The sequence below is a fragment of the Pleurodeles waltl genome, chromosome 1_2 (assembly GCF_031143425.1).
Source record: "Pleurodeles waltl isolate 20211129_DDA chromosome 1_2, aPleWal1.hap1.20221129, whole genome shotgun sequence".
Taxonomy (NCBI): Eukaryota; Metazoa; Chordata; class Amphibia; order Caudata; family Salamandridae; genus Pleurodeles; species Pleurodeles waltl.
Window position 1 is genome coordinate 1,351,384,151 of NC_090437.1, and position 18,693 is coordinate 1,351,402,843.

General features: G+C 48.4%; 1 protein-coding gene across 1 annotated transcript in view; it reads right to left on the reverse strand.

Annotated features, from left to right (window-relative positions):
- The window catches only part of LOC138252844 (uncharacterized), a 261,104-nt gene that overhangs the window by 69,771 nt on the left and 172,640 nt on the right, over positions 1–18,693 (reverse strand). The window contains exon 4 of the mRNA XM_069205771.1: positions 4,078–4,415. Coding sequence (XP_069061872.1) covers positions 4,078–4,415 — 338 coding nt within the window. The remainder of the gene's footprint in view (positions 1–4,077; positions 4,416–18,693) is intronic.

Below are 18,693 nucleotides of genomic sequence, written 5' to 3' on the forward strand. Positions count from 1 at the left end.
CAGAAGCCATGCAGCACTGCATGTACCACCCACTGAAGTAGCACTTTAAAAGATGTCCCAGGCCTGCCTTTGCAGCCTGATTGTAGTGTTACACTGCTATGTCGGCTGGGCATTTTTTTAAAACCCCTTGTCAAGCCTTAAACTCCCCTTTTATACATGTCACCCCTAAAGTAGGCCCTAGGTAGCCCATAGGGCAGGGTGCTATGTAATTAAAAGTTAGGACATATATTTTTAAGTTTCATGTGTCTTGGAAGTGAAAACTCTGAAATCAGTTTTTCACTGCAGTGAGGCCTACCCCTCTCAAAGGATCACATTGAGGATTCCTTATTACATTTAATAAGCTGCAATTCCCGATTGGGAGTTTAGTAACTATGGAATTGTATGATACATTTCAAAAATGCCACTTTTAGAAAGTTGGCATTTTCCTGCTCCTAGGCCTGTGTGCCTGCAGCCTGTCTCCAATACACATCTTGCATGGGTGACTGCTGAGCTTTGTGCATTTCCTCTAGACAGCCCCACACAAACGCAGCATAGGTGTTAATGATGGGCCATCCATATCATGATAGGCCATCCTGGGCAGGATGAGAGGGAGGAGCTTGTTACAGCCTCACACTTACACCTGAATAGACTCTATCTTGTCTCAACACAAAGGACTGCTTAACCCCCTGTAGTTAGTCTGGAGCCAGGGCAGAAGGAAGGACCTGTGTGCACTTCAAAGCGCTTCTTTGAAGGAAGTCTCCCCTACTTCAAAGGCTCCACTAAGTATAAGAACTGAAATTCTGACCCTACCAACTCAGTACACTACTGGACCAGTGGATACTCTGCAAGGAAGAAGGACTGTTGTGCCGCTAAAAGGATTGCCACTCTGCTGGACTGCTGCTCTGGAAGTACTGCTTTCTTGCTATGCTGACTTGCTGCCCGCTGTCCTCCTTGCCTAGGTAAGAAGGACTGGACCCACATCACTTGAGCCCAACACCCAGAGTGACTCAAAGGACCAGCATTCTGGTTTCCTGTTTTCTGAAGTCTCAGGGACACAAATGACTTTAACCTACCTCCTACAGCACCTGGACTCTGGCATCTATGGGTTTTGCCCTGCCAAGTGGTGCTAATCCAGCCCTGGGCCCTTGGAAGTGGGTATAAAATGCTGCTCCATCAAGAATCCCCACATATACGTCGTTGTGCCGCTCAGAACTGGTGCTTCTCCATTGATGCCATTGCATCACCATTGCTGCTAAGATTGAGTAAATTGCATCACCGACTTTGTACGCATTGGAGTAGATGCATCTTCTCCATCCTGAGGATCGATAGTGACCCATCGCCTCCTCTGCTACTCGCATCTCTCTCAACATCGACACAAACAAGATACTTAATAGCCAGTCAAGACCGGTCTCTGTATCCAACCTACACTCCATCATGGTCAGCCTGAACTTTCAGATTTGACCTGGTCTAGCATGACCAGATAGACCAGGGTTGGAGCTTTTTTCTTTTAAGCACTACATTTCAGTTTGTTCTTATAAAATGCAAAACTCTTGTTCTACTTATTAGACTTTTGTCGTTTTGGTCTTATTTTGTTCATTAATAAAGTCTATTTTTCTAACCAGGTGTGGTATTTTTTTGTACGGTGTTTTCACTGTTTGAATTGTTGCACAAATACTTTAGACATTGCCTCTTAAGTTAAGCCTGACAGTTCTGTGCCTAGCTACCAGAGGGTGATTGTAGGTAAGTATCCTCTTTCTTAGTATGGCTACCCCCCTTTTCTTCCTGATGTCAGTGTGTTTAACTGTGTTCACTGGGGTGCTGCTAACCAGGACCCCTGTGATTATGCCCTTTCTCCCAAAACTCTGTATTTCATACCACAATTGGCACACTGGTACCCCACTATAAGTCCCTAGTATTTGATACTTCGGTACCCAGGGCATTGGAGTTCCAGGGATCCCTTTGGGCTGCAGCATATATTTTTCTCTCCCATAGGGAGCCCAAGCAAAGGCTTCTGCAGGACTGCCATTGCAGCCTGCGAAAAACATGCAAGCACCCTTTCACTGCCATTTACACTGCACCAGGTCAGTTATAAGTCACCCCTATAACAGGCCCTCCAACCCTGAGGGCAGGGTGCAAAGCACCTGTGTGTGAGGGCACCCCTGCACTAGCAGAGGTGCCCCCTCAAACTCCTGGACCATTTTCCCAGAGTCCGTGAGTGCGGGGTCACTATTGTACATGTACACTACACATAGGTCAATACCTATGTCCAGCACCATAAGGGTAACTAGGGGCATAGGCATGTAGGGTATCGAACATGTTGGAATCATACCCCAATGCTTTTGCAAACATTGGTTGTAAGATTCCATGCACTCTGGGGCCTCCTTATAGGACCCTCAGAATTTCCATTGCAGCCTTCTGAGGTTTTCCAGGTAGCCCAAGCTGCTGCCACCTCACAGACAGGTTTCTGCCCTCCCTTTGCTAGAGCACCTCAAGCCTAGGAAGGCAGACAAAGGATTTCCTTTGGAAAAGGGGTGTTACACCCTCTCCCTTTGGAAATCGGTGTTACAGGCTTGGGGGGGGGGGTAGCCTCCCCAAGCCACTGGAAATGCTTTGAAGGACACATTTGGTGCCCTCCTTGCATAAACCAGTCTACACCAGTTCAGGGACCCACAGTCCCTGTTCTGGTGTGACACTGGAAAAAGGAAAGGGGAGTGACCACTCCCCTGTCCACCACCACCCTAGGGGTGGTGCTCAGAGCTCCTCCAGAGAGTCTCTGGGTTTTGACATCTTGGATTCAAGGTTGGCAGGGAATTTTGGGAGCATCTGAATGGCCACTGCAGGCAGTTGACATCAGAGTCCCCTCCTGATAGGTGGTCACTCAGCTAGGTGACCAATCCCCCTTTCAGGACAATTTAGGGTCTCTCTCTTGGATGGTTCCTCAGATTCGGTTTGCAAGACTCCAGCAGGATTACTCTGCAACCTCCACCTTAACTTCCGACTGAAGAAACTGCATGTGGATGTTCCAGGACCTGAAAAGCTGCAACAAAGAAGCAAGACTCTGCCTGCAACATTGTATCCCTGGCTCCTTCCAGCAACTGCAACATTTTCCAGGTCGTGCATCCTCTGAGGACAGCACGTCTTCAGTCTGCACAGGAAAGAAGAAGGAATCTCCCTTGGAGTGAAGGAGTCACTCCCCTGCATCCGAAGGTACCAACTGCAATGCCGACCGTCTGTGTGGATCCCCTCTCCTGCTGAGCTGTGTTGATCCTGCAACACGGGTGGTGGACGGCTTCTAGACACTGACTACACTACACTAATAAGGTATACCTGGTATAAGGTGTAAGTACCTTGGGTACCCACCTCGCACCAGGCAAGCCTATCACAGTGAGCACGGATTAACTTAAGGTGTACTTGTGACATACCATGAGTAGGATTGTTGTTCCTGCTTGGACACGGTGCATACCCCTGCCTACCAAAAACCCAATTTCTAACACACTATGTAATATGTCAGTCTACAGGGCACTGAATATCGCATCACTGAAAACACATCGCTTCTTAACCCTGGAAAACAGTTGTGAAGCCTGTGCTGGAGCAGGGTTGCAAATGTTGATGGGCTCGAACTTTGATATGGAGTCTGATGTTAAATACAGCATTTAAAAATGTGAATTCACAGAGGCTAGAAACAGGACAGAACAACGACAGAGCATCCTATATCACAGTTTATGATTCTCCGGTGGTCTTCTGAACCAAAGTGAAGCCTATAGATCAATCCTTGGGCTACCAAACCCACACAGAACATTCTCTTTTAAATACTGGAGCGCTCCAACAAAGCTATGACTATCCAAGATGTCCCACTGTACCCAGGGGATTATTTCAAATCCTTAAAAAGATGATACCTAGCAAAAGTAATTGGATGAGAGAAGATTTCCAATTTTATTTCTCTTGGTCCACTGAGAATGAGGCCCATCTCGTTGATCATAGACCACTTTTTTGACACTTCTACACTTGGTCCCCTTATTTCTCCCACTCTGAAGTCATGTCCCACAGTTTCTTTCAAGCTAAAGAGAGGTTTGGGGTCATGCGTAGGGTGCACTGTACCTCATGTGTTTCGATGCCACCGGCATCATCTTCCACGGCGTACTGCATGATGTGCGAGCGCTCTTGTAGGTTGGATCGTCCTCGCTGGTGGCTTCTTTGTTTTAACTTTTCTGATGCTTTTGCCAACTTCTCCTCCAGGGATCTGCTTTCTCTCTCAATCTCTTCAGCAATCCGTTTCTCTCTTTCCAGACGTTCCTGTTGTCGCTTCTCCTCTTCCCGCTGCCTTCGTTCTTCTTCTCTCTGCCGTTCTTCTTCTCGCTGCCTTCTCTCTGCTTCTTCTCGCTGCCTTCTCTCCGCCTCCTCGCGTTCCCTGCCTATCCGGTCTACCTCCTGTTTCCCTTCAAAATGGAGTGAGAAAAAACACATGCTAAGAGTCTTATTGCAGTCAGCGAATACATAAAATAGCCACAAAGTAGCATTTACTAACAGACATGTATTAGCATTTAATGATGTTGTAACCACTGCATGATTTGTGAGTTTTCCTGAGCTAGAGCGTTATAAAATTGGCGGGAGGACCACAGCGCTGGCTACTACATTTACACCTCTTAAGAAGTAAAATGTTCACACCTTATGTAGGAAAGTACCATCTTGCCTGGCATGTTACCCCCATTTTTCACTGTATATATGTTGTTTTAGTTGTATGTGTCACTGGGACCCTGGTAACCCAGGGCCCCAGTGCTCATAAGTGTGCCTGAATGTGTTACCTGTGTAGTGACTAACTGTCTCACTGAGGCTCTGCTAATCAGAACCTCAGTGGTTATGCTCTCTCATTTCTTTCCAAATTGTCACTAACAGGCTAGTGACCATTTTTACCAATTTACATTGGCTTACTGGAACACCCTTATAATTCCCTAGTATATGGTACTGATGTACCCAGGGTATTGGGGTTCCAGGAGATCTCTATGGGCTGCAGCATTTCTTTTGCCACCCATAGGGAGCTCTGACAATTCTTACACAGGCCTGCCACTGCACCCTGAGTGAAATAACGTCCACGTTCTTTCACAGCCATTTTACACTGCACTTAAGTAACTTATAAGTCACCTATATGTGTAACCTTTACCTGGTAAAGGTTAGGTGCAAAGTTACTTAGTGTGAGGGCACCCTGGCACTAGCCAAGGTGCCCCCACATTGTTCAGAACCAATTCACTGAACTTTGTGAGTGCGGGGACACCATTACACGCGTGCACTACATATAGGTCACTACCTATATGTAGCTTCACCATGGTAACTCCGAATATGGCCATGTAACATGTCTATGATCATGGAATTGCCCCCTCTATGCCATCCTGGCATTGTTGGTACAATTCCATGATCCCAGTGGTCTGTAGCACAGACCCTGGTACTGCCAGACTGCCCTTCCTGGGGTTTCACTGCAGCTGCTGCTGCTGCCAACCCCTCAGACAGGCAGCTGCCCTCCTGGGGTCCAGCCAGGCCTGGCCCAGGATGGCAGAACAAAGAACTTCCTCTGAGAGAGGGTGTGACACCCTCTCCCTTTGGAAAATGGTGTGAAGGCAGGGGAGGAGTAGCCTCCCCCAGCCTCTGGAAATGCTTTGTTGGGCACAGATGTGCCCAATTCTGCATAAGCCAGTCTACACCGGTTCAGGGACCCCTTAACCCCTGCTCTGGCGCGAAACTGGACAAAGGAAAGGGGAGTGACCACTCCCCTGACCTGCACCTCCCCTGGGAGGTGTCCAGAGCTCCTCCAGTGTGCTCCAGACCTCTGCCATCTTGGAAACAGAGGTGCTGCTGGCACACTGGACTGCTCTGAGTGGCCAGTGCCACCAGGTGACGTCAGAGACTCCTGCTGATAGGCTCCTTCAGGTGTTAGTAGCCTTTCCTCTCTCCTATGTAGCCAAACCCTCTTTTCTGGCTATTTAGGGTCTCTGTCTCTGGGGAAACTTTAGATAACGAATGCATGAGCTCAGCCGAGTTCCTCTGCATCTCTCTCTTCACCTTCTGATAAGGAAACGACCGCTGACCGCGCTGGAAGCCTGCAAACCTGCAACATAGTAGCAAAGACGACTACTGCAACTCTGTAACGCTGATCCTGCCGCCTTCTCGACTGTTTTCCTGCTTGTGCATGCTGTGGGGGTAGCCTGCCTCCTCTCTGCACCAGAAGCTCCGAAGAAATCTCCCGTGGGTCGACGGAATCTTCCCCCTGCAACCGCAGGCACCAAAAAGCTGCATTACCGGTCCCTTGGGTCTCCTCTCAGCACGACGAGCGAGGTCCCTCGAATCCAGCGACTCTGTCCAAAGTGACCCCCACAGTCCAGTGACTCTTCAGCCCAAGTTTGGTGGAGGTAAGTCCTTGCCTCACCTCGCTGGGCTGCATTGCTGGGAACCGTGACTTTGCAGCTACTCCGGCCCCTGTGCACTTCCGGTGGAAATCCTTCGTGCACAGCCAAGCCTGGGTCCACGGTACTCTAACCTGCATTGCACGACTTTCTAATTTGGTCTCCGGCGACGTGGGACTCCTTTGTGCAACTTTGGCAATCACCGTTTCACACATCCTCGTAGTGCCTGTTTCTGGCACTTCTCTGGGAGCTACCTGCTTCAGTGAGGGCTCTTTGTCTTGCTCGACGTCCCCTCTCTCTTCAGGTCCAATTTGTGACCGCCTGGTCCCTCCTGGGCCCCAGCAGAGTCCAAAAATGCCAAACGCACGATTTGCGGCTAGCAAGGCTTGTTGGCGTCCTTCCGGCGGGAAAACACTTCTGCACGACTCTCCAAAGCGAGCGGGATCCGTCCACCAAAGGGGAAGTCTCTAGCCCTTTTCGTTCCTGCAGAAACCTCAGCTTCTTCTGTCCAGTCGAAGCTTCTTTGCACCAGCAGCTGGCATTTCCTGGGCATCTGCCCATCTCCGACTTGCTTGTGACTTTTGGACTTGGTCCCCTTGTTCCACCGGTACCCTAGATTGGAAATCCACAGTTGTTGCATTGCTGGTTTGTGTCTTTCCTGCATTATTCCTCTAACACGACTCTTTTGTCCTTAGGGGAACTTTAGTGCACTTTGCACTCACTTTTCAGGGTCTTGGGGAGGGTTATTTTTCTAACTCTCACTATTTTCTAATAGTCCCAGCGACCCTCTACAAGGTCACATAGGTTTGGGGTCCATTCGTGGTTCGCATTCCACTTTTGGAGTATATGGTTTGTGTTGCCCCTATCCCTATGTTTCCCCATTGCATCCTATTGTAACTATACATTGTTTGCACTGTTTTCTAAGACTATACTGCATATTTTTGCTATTGTGTATATATATCTTGTGTATATTTCCTATCCTCTCACTGAGGGTACACTCTAAGATACTTTGGCATATTGTCATAAAAATAAAGTACCTTTATTTTTAGTATAACTGTGTATTGTGTTTTCTTATGATATTGTGCATATGACACTAAGTGGTACTGTAGTAGCTTCACACGTCTCCTAGTTCAGCCTAAGCTGCTCTGCTAAGCTACCATTATCTATCAGCCTAAGCTGCTAGACACCCTATACACTAATAAGGGATAACTGGGCCTGGTGCAAGGTGCAAGTACCCCTTGGTACTCACTACAAGCCAGTCCAGCCTCCTACATTGGTTGTTCAGTGGTGGGATAAGTGCTTGAGACTACTTACCACTCTTGTCATTGTACTTTTCATAAGAGAAAAATATACAAAACAAGGTCAGTGTATATACACATAGCCAAAACGTTTTGCATTTCCTCTTTTCACTCTTTTCTAAGTGCTGAAAAGTACTTCTAAACTTTCAAAAAGTTCTTAAAAGTTTAAAAAAAGTTTTTTTCTGTCTTTCCAAAAAGTTCTGAAAACTTTTGTCTCTTTCTCTATCACTTTAACTCTCTCTAAAAAATGTCTGGCACAGGCCAAAGTGTTGATCTGTCCAAACTTGCATATGACAACCTGAGCTGGAAAAGAGCAAGGAGTCTCTGTATAGAAAGAGGTTTGAGTGTAGGGAAGAATCCTGCCTTAGAACTATTAATTAACATGCTTAGAGAACAGGATAAGGCCATAGGTTCCCCATCTGTTGAAAAAGTACCTAATAGTTCCCAATCAGATTCAGGGACTCCCCCAGGAAAAGATTCAGGAAAGAAACTTCCTAGCCTGCCCATTACTACAATCTAGCATAGATGGTAATGATGATGAGCCACACCATAGAAATAGTGTTGTCTCACATCATAGCAAAAGCATATATTCTCACCATACTGGTAGTAATGTTTCTGTAAACCAAGCTGTTAAGTTGGCTTCTGTAAGGGACAGGTCTCCTTCTGTTCATTCACATCATAGCTCTGTTTCTAGAAATGTCCCTCCCACCAACCCTGATGACAGAATGTTAGAGAGGGAACTCAATAAGTTGAGGGTGGAACAAACCAGACTGAAGCTTAAAAAGCAACAGCTGGATTTGGATAGACAGTCTTTTGAATTAGAGAAGGAAAGACAGAAGTTGTGTTTATTTACCCATGGTGGCAGCAGCAGTATTCCCCATAGTCATCGTGCAAAAGAGCATGATTACAGGAATCTGCACAAGATAGTTCCCCCTTATAAGGAGGGGGATGACATTAACAAGTGGTTTGCTGCACTTGAGAGGGCCTGTGTTGTACAGGATGTCCCTCAAAGACAGGGGGCTGCTATCCTATGGCTATCATTTAGTGGGAAAGGTAGGGATAGGCTCCTTACTGTAAAAGAAAATGAGGCTAATAATTTCCAAGTTCTTAAGAATGCACTCCTGGATGGTTATGGCTTAACCACTGAACAGTACAGGATAAAGTTCAGAGAGACCAAAAAGGAGTCTTCACAAGACTGGGTTGATTTCATTGACCAGGCAGTGAAGGCCTTGGAGGGGTGGTTACATGGCAGTAAAGTTACTGATTATGACAGCCTGTATAACTTAATCCTGAGAGAGCATATTCTTAATAATTGTGTGTCTGATTTGTTGCACCAGTACTTGGTGGACTCTGATCTGACCTCTCCCCAAGAATTGGGAAAGAAGGCAGACAAATGGGTCAGAACAAGAGTGAAGAGAAAAGTTCATACAGGGGGTGACAAAGATGGCAACAAAAAGAAGGATGGTAAGTCTTCTGACAAGGGTGGGGACAAATCTAAAAATGAGTCTTCATCAGGCCCACAAAAACACTCTGGTGGGGGTGGTGGGTCCAAATCCTCCTTTAATCAGAACAAGGAAAAGAAACCATGGTGCTATTTATGTAAAATAAAAGGCCATTGGACAACAGATCCCAGTTGTCCAAAGAAAGGCACCACAGCTCCTACCACTACAACCCCTACTGCTACACCTAGTGTCCCTACTAATAGCAGTGGTGGTGGGAGCAAACCTACTAATAGCCAATCCAAAGGAGTAGCTGGGCTCACTTTTGGTAATTTAGTTGGGGTTGGTCTGATTAGGGAGACCACAGAGGCTACTTTAGTCTCTGAAGGGGCTATTGATTTAGCCACTTTGGTTGCTTGCCCCCATAACTTGGAGAAGTACAAGCAACTAACCCTAATAAATGGTGTTGAGGTCCAGGCCTACAGGGACACAGGTGCCAGTGTCACAATGGTGATTGAGAAACTGGTGCACCCTGAACAACACATACTTGGACACCAGTACCAAGTAACCGATGCTCACAACATAACACAAAGCCACCCCATGGCTGTTGTAAATCTCAACTGGGGGGGGGGTAACTGGTCCAAAGAAAGTTGTGGTAGCTTCAGATTTACCTGTAGACTGTCTATTAGGGAATGATTTGGAGACATCAGCTTGGTCAGATGTGGAGTTGGAGGCCCATGCAGCAATGCTGGGCATTCCAGGGCATATTTTTGCTTTGACAAGGGCACAGGCCAAAAAGCAAAAAGGACAGGGAAGCTTGGATCCTGGAACAATGGACCAAGTGCTCCCTAAAGCTAGGGCTAGTAGAAGCAAACCACCTCCTACTATCCCTCCCTCTACAGTGGATTCTACTTCTGAGGAAGAAGAATTCCCTCCCTGTGCAGAACCTACACCAGAGGAGCTGGAAGCAGACACTGCTGAGCTTTTGGGTGAAGGGGGGCCTGCCAGGGAGGAGCTGAGTGTGGCACAGCAAACCTGTCCCACATTACAGGGTCTCAGACAGCAAGCTGTCAAACAGGCTAATGGGGATGTCAGTGACTCTCACAGAGTTTACTGGGAGGACAACCTCTTGTACACTGAGCATAGGGATCCTAAACCTGGAGCTGCCAGGAGATTAGTGATTCCTCAGGAGTACAGAAAGTTCCTCCTAACACTGGCACATGACATTCCCATAGCTGGACACCTGGGTCAAATGAAAACTTGGGACAGATTGGTTCCATTGTTTCATTGGCCTAGGATGTCTGAGGACACAAAATAATTTTGTAAGTCCTGTGAAACCTGTCAAGCCAGTGGCAAGACAGGTGGCACTCCAAAGGCACCCCTTCTTCAACTGCCTGTGGTTGGGGTTCCCTTTGAAAGGGTAGGGGTTGACATAGTTGGCCCCCTTGACCCTCCTACTGCTTCAGGCAATAGGTTTATCTTAGTGGTAGTGGACCATGCCACAAGATATCCTGAAGCTATTCCTTTAAGGACCACTACAGCACCTGCAGTGGCAAAGGCCCTCCTGGGAATATTTTCCAGGGTGGGCTTCCCAAAGGAAGTAGTATCAGACAGAGGAAGCAATTTCATGTCTGCATACTTAAAGGCCATGTGGAAGGAGTGTGGTGTAACGTACAAGTTCACAACACCCTATCATCCACAAACAAATGGACTGGTGGAGAGATTTAATAAAACTCTCAAAGGCATGATTATGGGTCTCCCTGAAAAACTCCGCAGGAGATGGGATATCCTTCTACCATGCCTCCTTTTTGCCTACAGGGAGGTACCCCAGAAAGGAGTGGGCTTCAGCCCCTCTGAACTTCTTTTTGGACACCCTGTTAGGGGTCCACTCACACTTGTAAAGGAGGGATGGGAACAACCATTAAAAGCTCCTAAGCAGGATATTGTGGATTATGTACTTGGCCTCAGATCAAGGATGGCTGAGTACATGAAAAAGGCCAGTAAAAACCTTCAGGCCAGCCAAGAGCTCCAGAAGCAATGGCATGATCAGAAGGCTGTTTTGGTTCAGTACCAACCAGGGCAGAAAGTGTGGGTCTTGGATCCTGTGGCCCCAAGAGCACTCCAAGATAAATGGAGTGGTCCCCACACAATTGTTGAAAAGAAGGGAGAAGTCACCTATTTAGTTGACTTAGGCACTGCCAGGAGTCCCCTTAGGGTGCTCCATGTCAACCGCCTAAAACCCTACTATGACAGGGCTGATCTCACCCTGCTCATGGCAACAGATGAGGGACAGGAAGAAGACAGTCATCCTCTACCTGATCTCTTCTCTTCCACAGATCAAGATGCTCTTGTGGAAGGTGTAGTTTTGGCTGATTGTCTTACTGCTGAGCAGAAAGACAATTGCATAAATCTCCTAGTTACAATTTTCAGAACTCTTCTCTACTGTGCCAGGCACCACTTCTTGGTGTGAGCACACTATAGATACTGGAGACAGTTTACCTGTCAAAAGTAAGATCTATAGGCAGCCTGACCATGTCAGGGACTGCATAAAGCAAGAAGTTCAGAAAATGTTGGAACTAGGAGTGGTTGAGCACTCTGACAGTCCATGGGCTTCTCCTGTGGTACTGGTACCAAAGCCCAATTCTAAAGATGGAAAGAAGGAAATGCGGTTTTGTGTAGACTATAGAGGTCTCAACTTGGTAACCAAAACTGATGCTCACCCTATACCCAGGGCAGATGAGCTTATAGATACACTGGCATCTGCCAAGTATCTAAGCACTTTTGATTTGACTGCAGGGTATTGGCAGATCAAATTGTCAGAAGATGCTAAACCTAAGACTGCATTTTCTACCATTGGAGGACATTACCAGTTTACTGTAATGCCTTTTGGTTTGAAAAATGCACCTGCCACTTTTCAGAGGTTGGTGAACACAGTCCTGCAAGGGCTGGAAGCTTTCAGTGCAGCATATTTGGATGATATAGCTGTCTTTAGCTCCAGCTGGGATGATCACCTGGTCCACCTATGGAAAGTTTTGGAGGCTCTGCAAAAGGCAGGCCTCACTATCAAGGCTTCAAAGTGCCAGATAGGGCAGGGTAAGGTGGTTTATCTGGGACACCTTGTTGGTGGGGAACAGATTGCACCACTTCAGGGGAAAATCCAAACTATTATTGATTGGGTTCCCCCTACCACTCAAACTCAGGTGAGAGCCTTCCTAGGCCTCACTGGGTATTACAGGAGGTTCATTAAGAACTATGGCTCCATTGCAGCCCCTCTTAATGACCTCACATCCAAGAAAATGCCTAAAAAGGTATTATGGACAGCAAGCTGTCAGAAAGCTTTTGAGGAGCTGAAGCAGGCCATGTGCTCTGCACCTGTCCTGAAAAGCCCTTGTTACTCTAAAAAATTATATGTCCAGACTGATGCATCTGAATTAGGAGTAGGGGCAGTCCTATCACAACTTAATTCTGAGGGCCAGGATCAACCTGTTGCTTTTATTAGTAGGAGGTTGACCCCTAGAGAAAAGCGTTGGTCTGCCATTGAGAGGGAGGCCTTTGCTGTGGTCTGGGCTCTGAAGAAGTTGAGGCCATACCTGTTTGGCACTCACTTCATTGTTCAGACAGACCACAAACCTCTACTTTGGCTAAAACAAATGAAAGGTGAAAATCCTAAATTGTTGAGGTGGTCCATATCCCTACAGGGAATGGACTATACAGTGGAACATAGACCTGGGAGTAGCCACTCCAATGCAGATGGACTCTCCAGATATTTCCACTTAGACAATGAAGACTCATCAGGTAATGGCTAGTCTTATTGTCCTTCGTTTGGGGGGGGGTTGTGTAGGAAAGTACCATCTTGCCTGGCATGTTACCCCCATTTTTCACTGTATATATGTTGTTTTAGTTGTATGTGTCACTGGGACCCTGGTAACCCAGGGCCCCAGTGCTCATAAGTGTGCCTGAATGTGTTACCTGTGTAGTGACTAACTGTCTCACTGAGGCTCTGCTAATCAGAACCTCAGTGGTTATGCTCTCTCATTTCTTTCCAAATTGTCACTGACAGGCTAGTGACCATTTTTACCAATTTACATTGGCTTACTGGAACACCCTTATAATTCCCTAGTATATGGTACTGAGGTACCCAGGGTATTGGGGTTCCAGGAGATCCCTATGGGCTGCAGCATTTCTTTTGCCACCCATAGGGAGCTCTGACAATTCTTACACAGGCCTGCCACTGCAGCCTGAGTGAAATAACGTCCACGTTATTTCACAGCCATTTTACACTGCACTTAAGTAACTTATAAGTCACCTATATGTCTAACCTTTACCTGGTAAAGGTTAGGTGCAAAGTTACTTAGTGTGAGGGCACCCTGGCACTAGCCAAGGTGCCCCCACATTGTTCAGAGCCAATTCACTGAACTTTGTGAGTGCGGGGACACCATTACACGCGTGCACTACATATAGGTCACTACCTATATGTAGCTTCACCATGGTAACTCAGAATATGGCCATGTAACATGTCTATGATCATGGAATTGCCCCCTCTATGCCATCCTGGCATTGTTGGTACAATTCCATGATCCCAGTGGTCTGTAGCACAGACCCTGGTACTGCCAGACTGCCCTTCCTGGGGTTTCACTGCAGCTGCTGCTGCTGCCAACCCCTCAGACAGGCAGCTGCCCTCCTGGGGTCCAGCCAGGCCTGGCCCAGGATGGCAGAACAAAGAACTTCCTCTGAGAGAGGGTGTGACACCCTCTCCCGTTGGAAAATGGTGTGAAGGCAGGGGAGGAGTAGCCTCCCCCAGCCTCTGGAAATGCTTTGTTGGGCACAGATGTGCCCAATTCTGCATAAGCCAGTCTACACCGGTTCAGGGACCCCTTAGCCCCTGCTCTGGCGCGAAACTGGACAAAGGAAAGGGGAGTGACCACTCCCCTGACCTGCACCTCCCCTGGGAGGTGTCCAGAGCTCCTCCAGTGTGCTCCAGACCTCTGCCATCTTGGAAACAGAGGTGCTGCTGGCACACTGGACTGCTCTGAGTGGCCAGTGCCACCAGGTGATGTCAGAGACTCCTGCTGATAGGCTCCTTCAGGTGTTAGTAGCCTTTCCTCTCTCCTAGGTAGCCAAACCCTCTTTTCTGGCTACTTAGGGTCTCTGTCTCTGGGGAAACTTTAGATAACGAATGCATGAGCTCATCCGAGTTCCTCTGCATCTCTCTCTTCACCTTCTGATAAGGAAACGACCGCTGACCGCGCTGGAAGCCTGCAAACCTGCAACATAGTAGCAAAGACGACTACTGCAACTCTGTAACGCTGATCCTGCCGCCTTCTCGACTGTTTTCCTGCTTGTGCATGCTGTGGGGGTAGCCTGCCTCCTCTCTGCACCAGAAGCTCCGAAGAAATCTCCCGTGGGTCGACGGAATCTTCCCCCTGCAACCGCAGGCACCAAAAAGCTACATCACCGGTCCCTTGGGTCTCCTCTCAGCACGACGAGCGAGGTCCCTCGAATCCAGCGACTCTGTCCAAGTGACCCCCACAGTCCAGTGACTCTTCAGCCCAAGTTTGGTGGAGGTAAGTCCTTGCCTCACCTCGCTGGGCTGCATTGCTGGGAACCGCGACTTTGCAGCTACTCCGGCCCCTGTGCACTTCCGGTGGAAATCCTTCGTGCACAGCTAAGCCTGGGTCCACGGCACTCTAACCTGCATTGCACGACTTTCTAAGTTGGTCTCCGGCGATGTGGGACTCCTTTGTGCAACTTCGATGAGCACCGTTTCACGCATCCTCGTCGTGCCTGTTTCTGGAACTTTTCCGGGGGCTACCTGCTTCAGTGAGGGCTCTTTGTCTTGCTCGACGTCCCTTCTCTCTGCAGGTCCAATTTGCGACCTCCTGGTCCCTCCTGGGCCCCAGCAGCGTCCAAAAACGCCAAACGCACGATTTGCGTGTAGCAAGGCTTGTTGGCGTCCTTCCGGCGGGAAAACACTTCTGCACGACTCAACAAGGCGAGCGGGATCCTTCCACCAAAGGGGAAGTCTATAGCCCTTTTCGTTCCTGCAGAAACCTCAGCTTCTTCTGTCCAGTCGAAGCTTCTTTGCACCCGCAGCTGGCATTTCCTGGGCATCTGCCCATCTCCGACTTGCTTGTGACTTTTGGACTTGGTCCCCTTGTTCCACAGGTACCCTAGATTGGAAATCCACAGTTGTTGCATTGCTGGTTTGTGTCTTTCCTGCATTATTCCTCTAACACGACTCTTTTGTCCTTAGGGGAACTTTAGTGCACTTTGCACTCACTTTTCAGGGTCTTGGGGAGGGTTATTTTTCTAACTCTCACTATTTTCTAATTGTCCCAGCGAACCTCTACAAGGTCACATAGGTTTGGGGTCCATTCGTGGTTCGCATTCCACTTTTGGAGTATATGGTTTGTGTTGCCCCTATCCCTATGTTTCCCCATTGCATCCTATTGTAACTATACATTGTTTGCACTGTTTTCTAAGACTATACTGCATATTTTTGATATTGTGTATATATATCTTGTGTATATTTCCTATCCTCTCACTGAGGGTACACTCTAAGATACTTTGGCATATTGTCATAAAAATAAAGTACCTTTATTTTTAGTTTAACTGTGTATTGTGTTTTCTTATGATATTGTGCATATGACACTAAGTGGTACTGTAGTAGCTTCACACGTCTCCTAGTTCAGCCTAAGCAGCTCTGCCAAGCTACCATTATCTATCAGCCTAAGCTGCTAGACACCCTATACACTAATAAGGGATAACTGGGCCTGGTGCAAGGTGCAAGTACCCCTTGGTACTCACTACAAGCCAGTCCAGCCTCCTACACTTCCCCTTTGGTGGACGGATCCCACTCGCCTTGGAGAGTCGTACAGAAGTGTTTTCCCGCCGGAAGGACGCCAACAAGCCTTGCTACATGCAAATCGTGCGTTTGGCGTTTTTGGACGCTGCTGGGGCCCAGGAGGGACCAGGAGGTCGCAAATTGGACCTGCAGAGAGAGGGGACGTCGAGCAAGACAAAGAGCCCTCACAGAAGCAGGTAGCACCCGGAGAAGTGCCAGAAACAGGCACTACAAGGATGCGTGAAACGGTGCTCGCTGAAGTTGCACAAAGGAGTCCCACGTCGCCGGAGACCAACTTAGAAAGTCGTGCAATGCAGGTTAGAGTGCCGTGGACCCAGGCTTGGCTGTGCACAAAGGATTTCCGCCGGAAGTGCACAGGGGCCGGAGCAGCTGCAAAGTCGCGGTTCCCAGCAATGCAGCCCAGCGAGGTGAGGCAAGGACTTACCTCCACCAAACTTGGGCTGAAGAGTCACTGGACTGTGGGGGTCACTTGGACAGCATCGCTGGATTCGAGGGACCTCGCTCGTCGTGCTGAGAGGAGACCCAAGGGACCGGTAATGCAGCTTTTTGGTGCCTGCGGTTGCAGGGGGAAGATTCCGTCGACCCACGGGAGATTTCTTCGGAGCTTCTGGTGCAGAGAGGAGGCAGGCTACCCCCACAGCATGCACAAGCAGGAAAACAGTCGAGAAGGCGGCAGGATCAGCGTTACAGAGTTGCAGTAGTCGTCTTTGCTACTATGTTGCAGGTTTGCAGGCTTCCAGCGCGGTCAGCGGTCGTTTCCTTATCAGAAGGTGAAGAGAGAGATGCAGAGGAACTCGGCTGAGCTCATGCATTCGTTATCTAAAGTTTCCCCAGAGACAGAGACCCTAAATAGCCAGAAAAGAGGGTTTGGCTACCTAGGAGAGAGGAAAGGCTACTAACACCTGAAGGAGCCTATCAGCAGGAGTCTCTGACGTCACCTGGTGGCACTGGCCACTCAGAGCAGTCCAGTGTGCCAGCAGCACCTCTGTTTCCAAGATGGCAGAGGTCTGGAGCACACTGGAGGAGCTCTGGACACCTCCCAGGGGAGGTGCAGGTCAGGGGAGTGGTCACTCCCCTTTCCTTTGTCCAGTTTCGCGCCAGAGCAGGGGCTAAGGGGTCCCTGAACCGGTGTAGACTGGCTTATGCAGAATTGGGCACATCTGTGCCCAACAAAGCATTTCCAGAGGCTGGGGGAGGCTACTCCTCCCCTGCCTTCACACCATTTTCCAAAGGGAGAGGGTGTCACACCCTCTCTCAGAGGAAGTTCTTTGTTCTGCCATCCTGGGCCAGGCCTGGCTGGACCCCAGGAGGGCAGCTGCCTGTCTGAGGGGTTGGCAGCAGCAGCAGCTGCAGTGAAACCCCAGGAAGGGCAGTTTGGCAGTGCCAGGGTCTGTGCTACAGACCACTGGGATCATGGGATTGTGCCAACTATGCCAGGATGGCATAGAGGGGGTAATTCCATGATCATAGACATGTTACATGGCCATATTCGGAGTTACCATTGTGAAGCCACATATAGGTAGTGACCTATATGTAGTGCACGCGTGTAATGGTGTCCCCGCACTCACAAAGTTCAGGGAATTGGCTCTGAACAATGTGGGGGCACCTTGGCTAGTGCCAGGGTGCCCTCACACTAAGTAACTTTGCACCCAACCTTTACCAGGTAAAGGTTAGACATATAGGTGACTTATAAGTTACTTAAGTGCAGTGTAAAATGGCTGTGAAATAACGTGGACGTTATTTCACTCAGGCTGCAGTGGCAGGCCTGTGTAAGAATTGTCAGAGCTCCCTATGGGTGGCAAAAGAAATGCTGCAGCCCATAGGGATCTCCTGGAACCCCAATACCCTGGTTACCTCAGTACCATATACTAGGGAATTATAAGGGTGTTCCAGTAAGCCAATGTAAATTGGTAAAATTGGTCACTAGCCTGTTAGTGACAATTTGAAAGTAATGAGAGAGCATAACCACTGAGGTTCTGGTTAGCAGAGCCTCAGTGAGACAGTTAGGCACCACACAGGGAACATATACATGCACACCTATGAGCACTGGGGCCCTGTGTGACAGGGTCCCAGTGACACATACATATAGGCCACAAACCTATGAGCACTGGGGTCCTGACCAGCAGGATCCCAGTGACACATAACAACCATACTGAAAACATAGTGTTTTCACTATGAGCACTGGGGCCTGGCTATCAGGACCCCAGTGAGACAGTGAAAACAGTGACAAACACCCTGACATACACTCACAAACAGGCCAAAAGTGGGGGTAACAAGGCTAGAAAGAGGCTACCTTCTCACACAACCCCCCCCCAAACGAAGGACAATAAGGCTAACCTTGGCCAGTTGAGACTTTATTGTCTAAGTGGTGATAAGTAGAGAGTAGCTCTGCAATAGACTGGTTACTCCCTTTATCATCCACTATATGGTTACTTCCCTGTGGGGATGTAAACCACCCTGTTTGAAGTTTTTTAGCTAAGCAACAATGTGAAGATGTATTGTCAGAGTTTCTATCAGTAAGTTTTAGTTTAGAGCAGTGGGAATTGTCCACTGAACCTATTTGTAGTGATGGAAATGCCAGACAGGGATGCTGTCTCAGAAAAGCCATAGCAGGGCAAAAACTTTGTCCATATGGCTGGAAGAGAGAACAGGGATGCTGTTTCTCTTGGGTTGGAGCAGGGCAGGGATGCTGTCCTATCAGCTCCACACTAGGGCAGGGA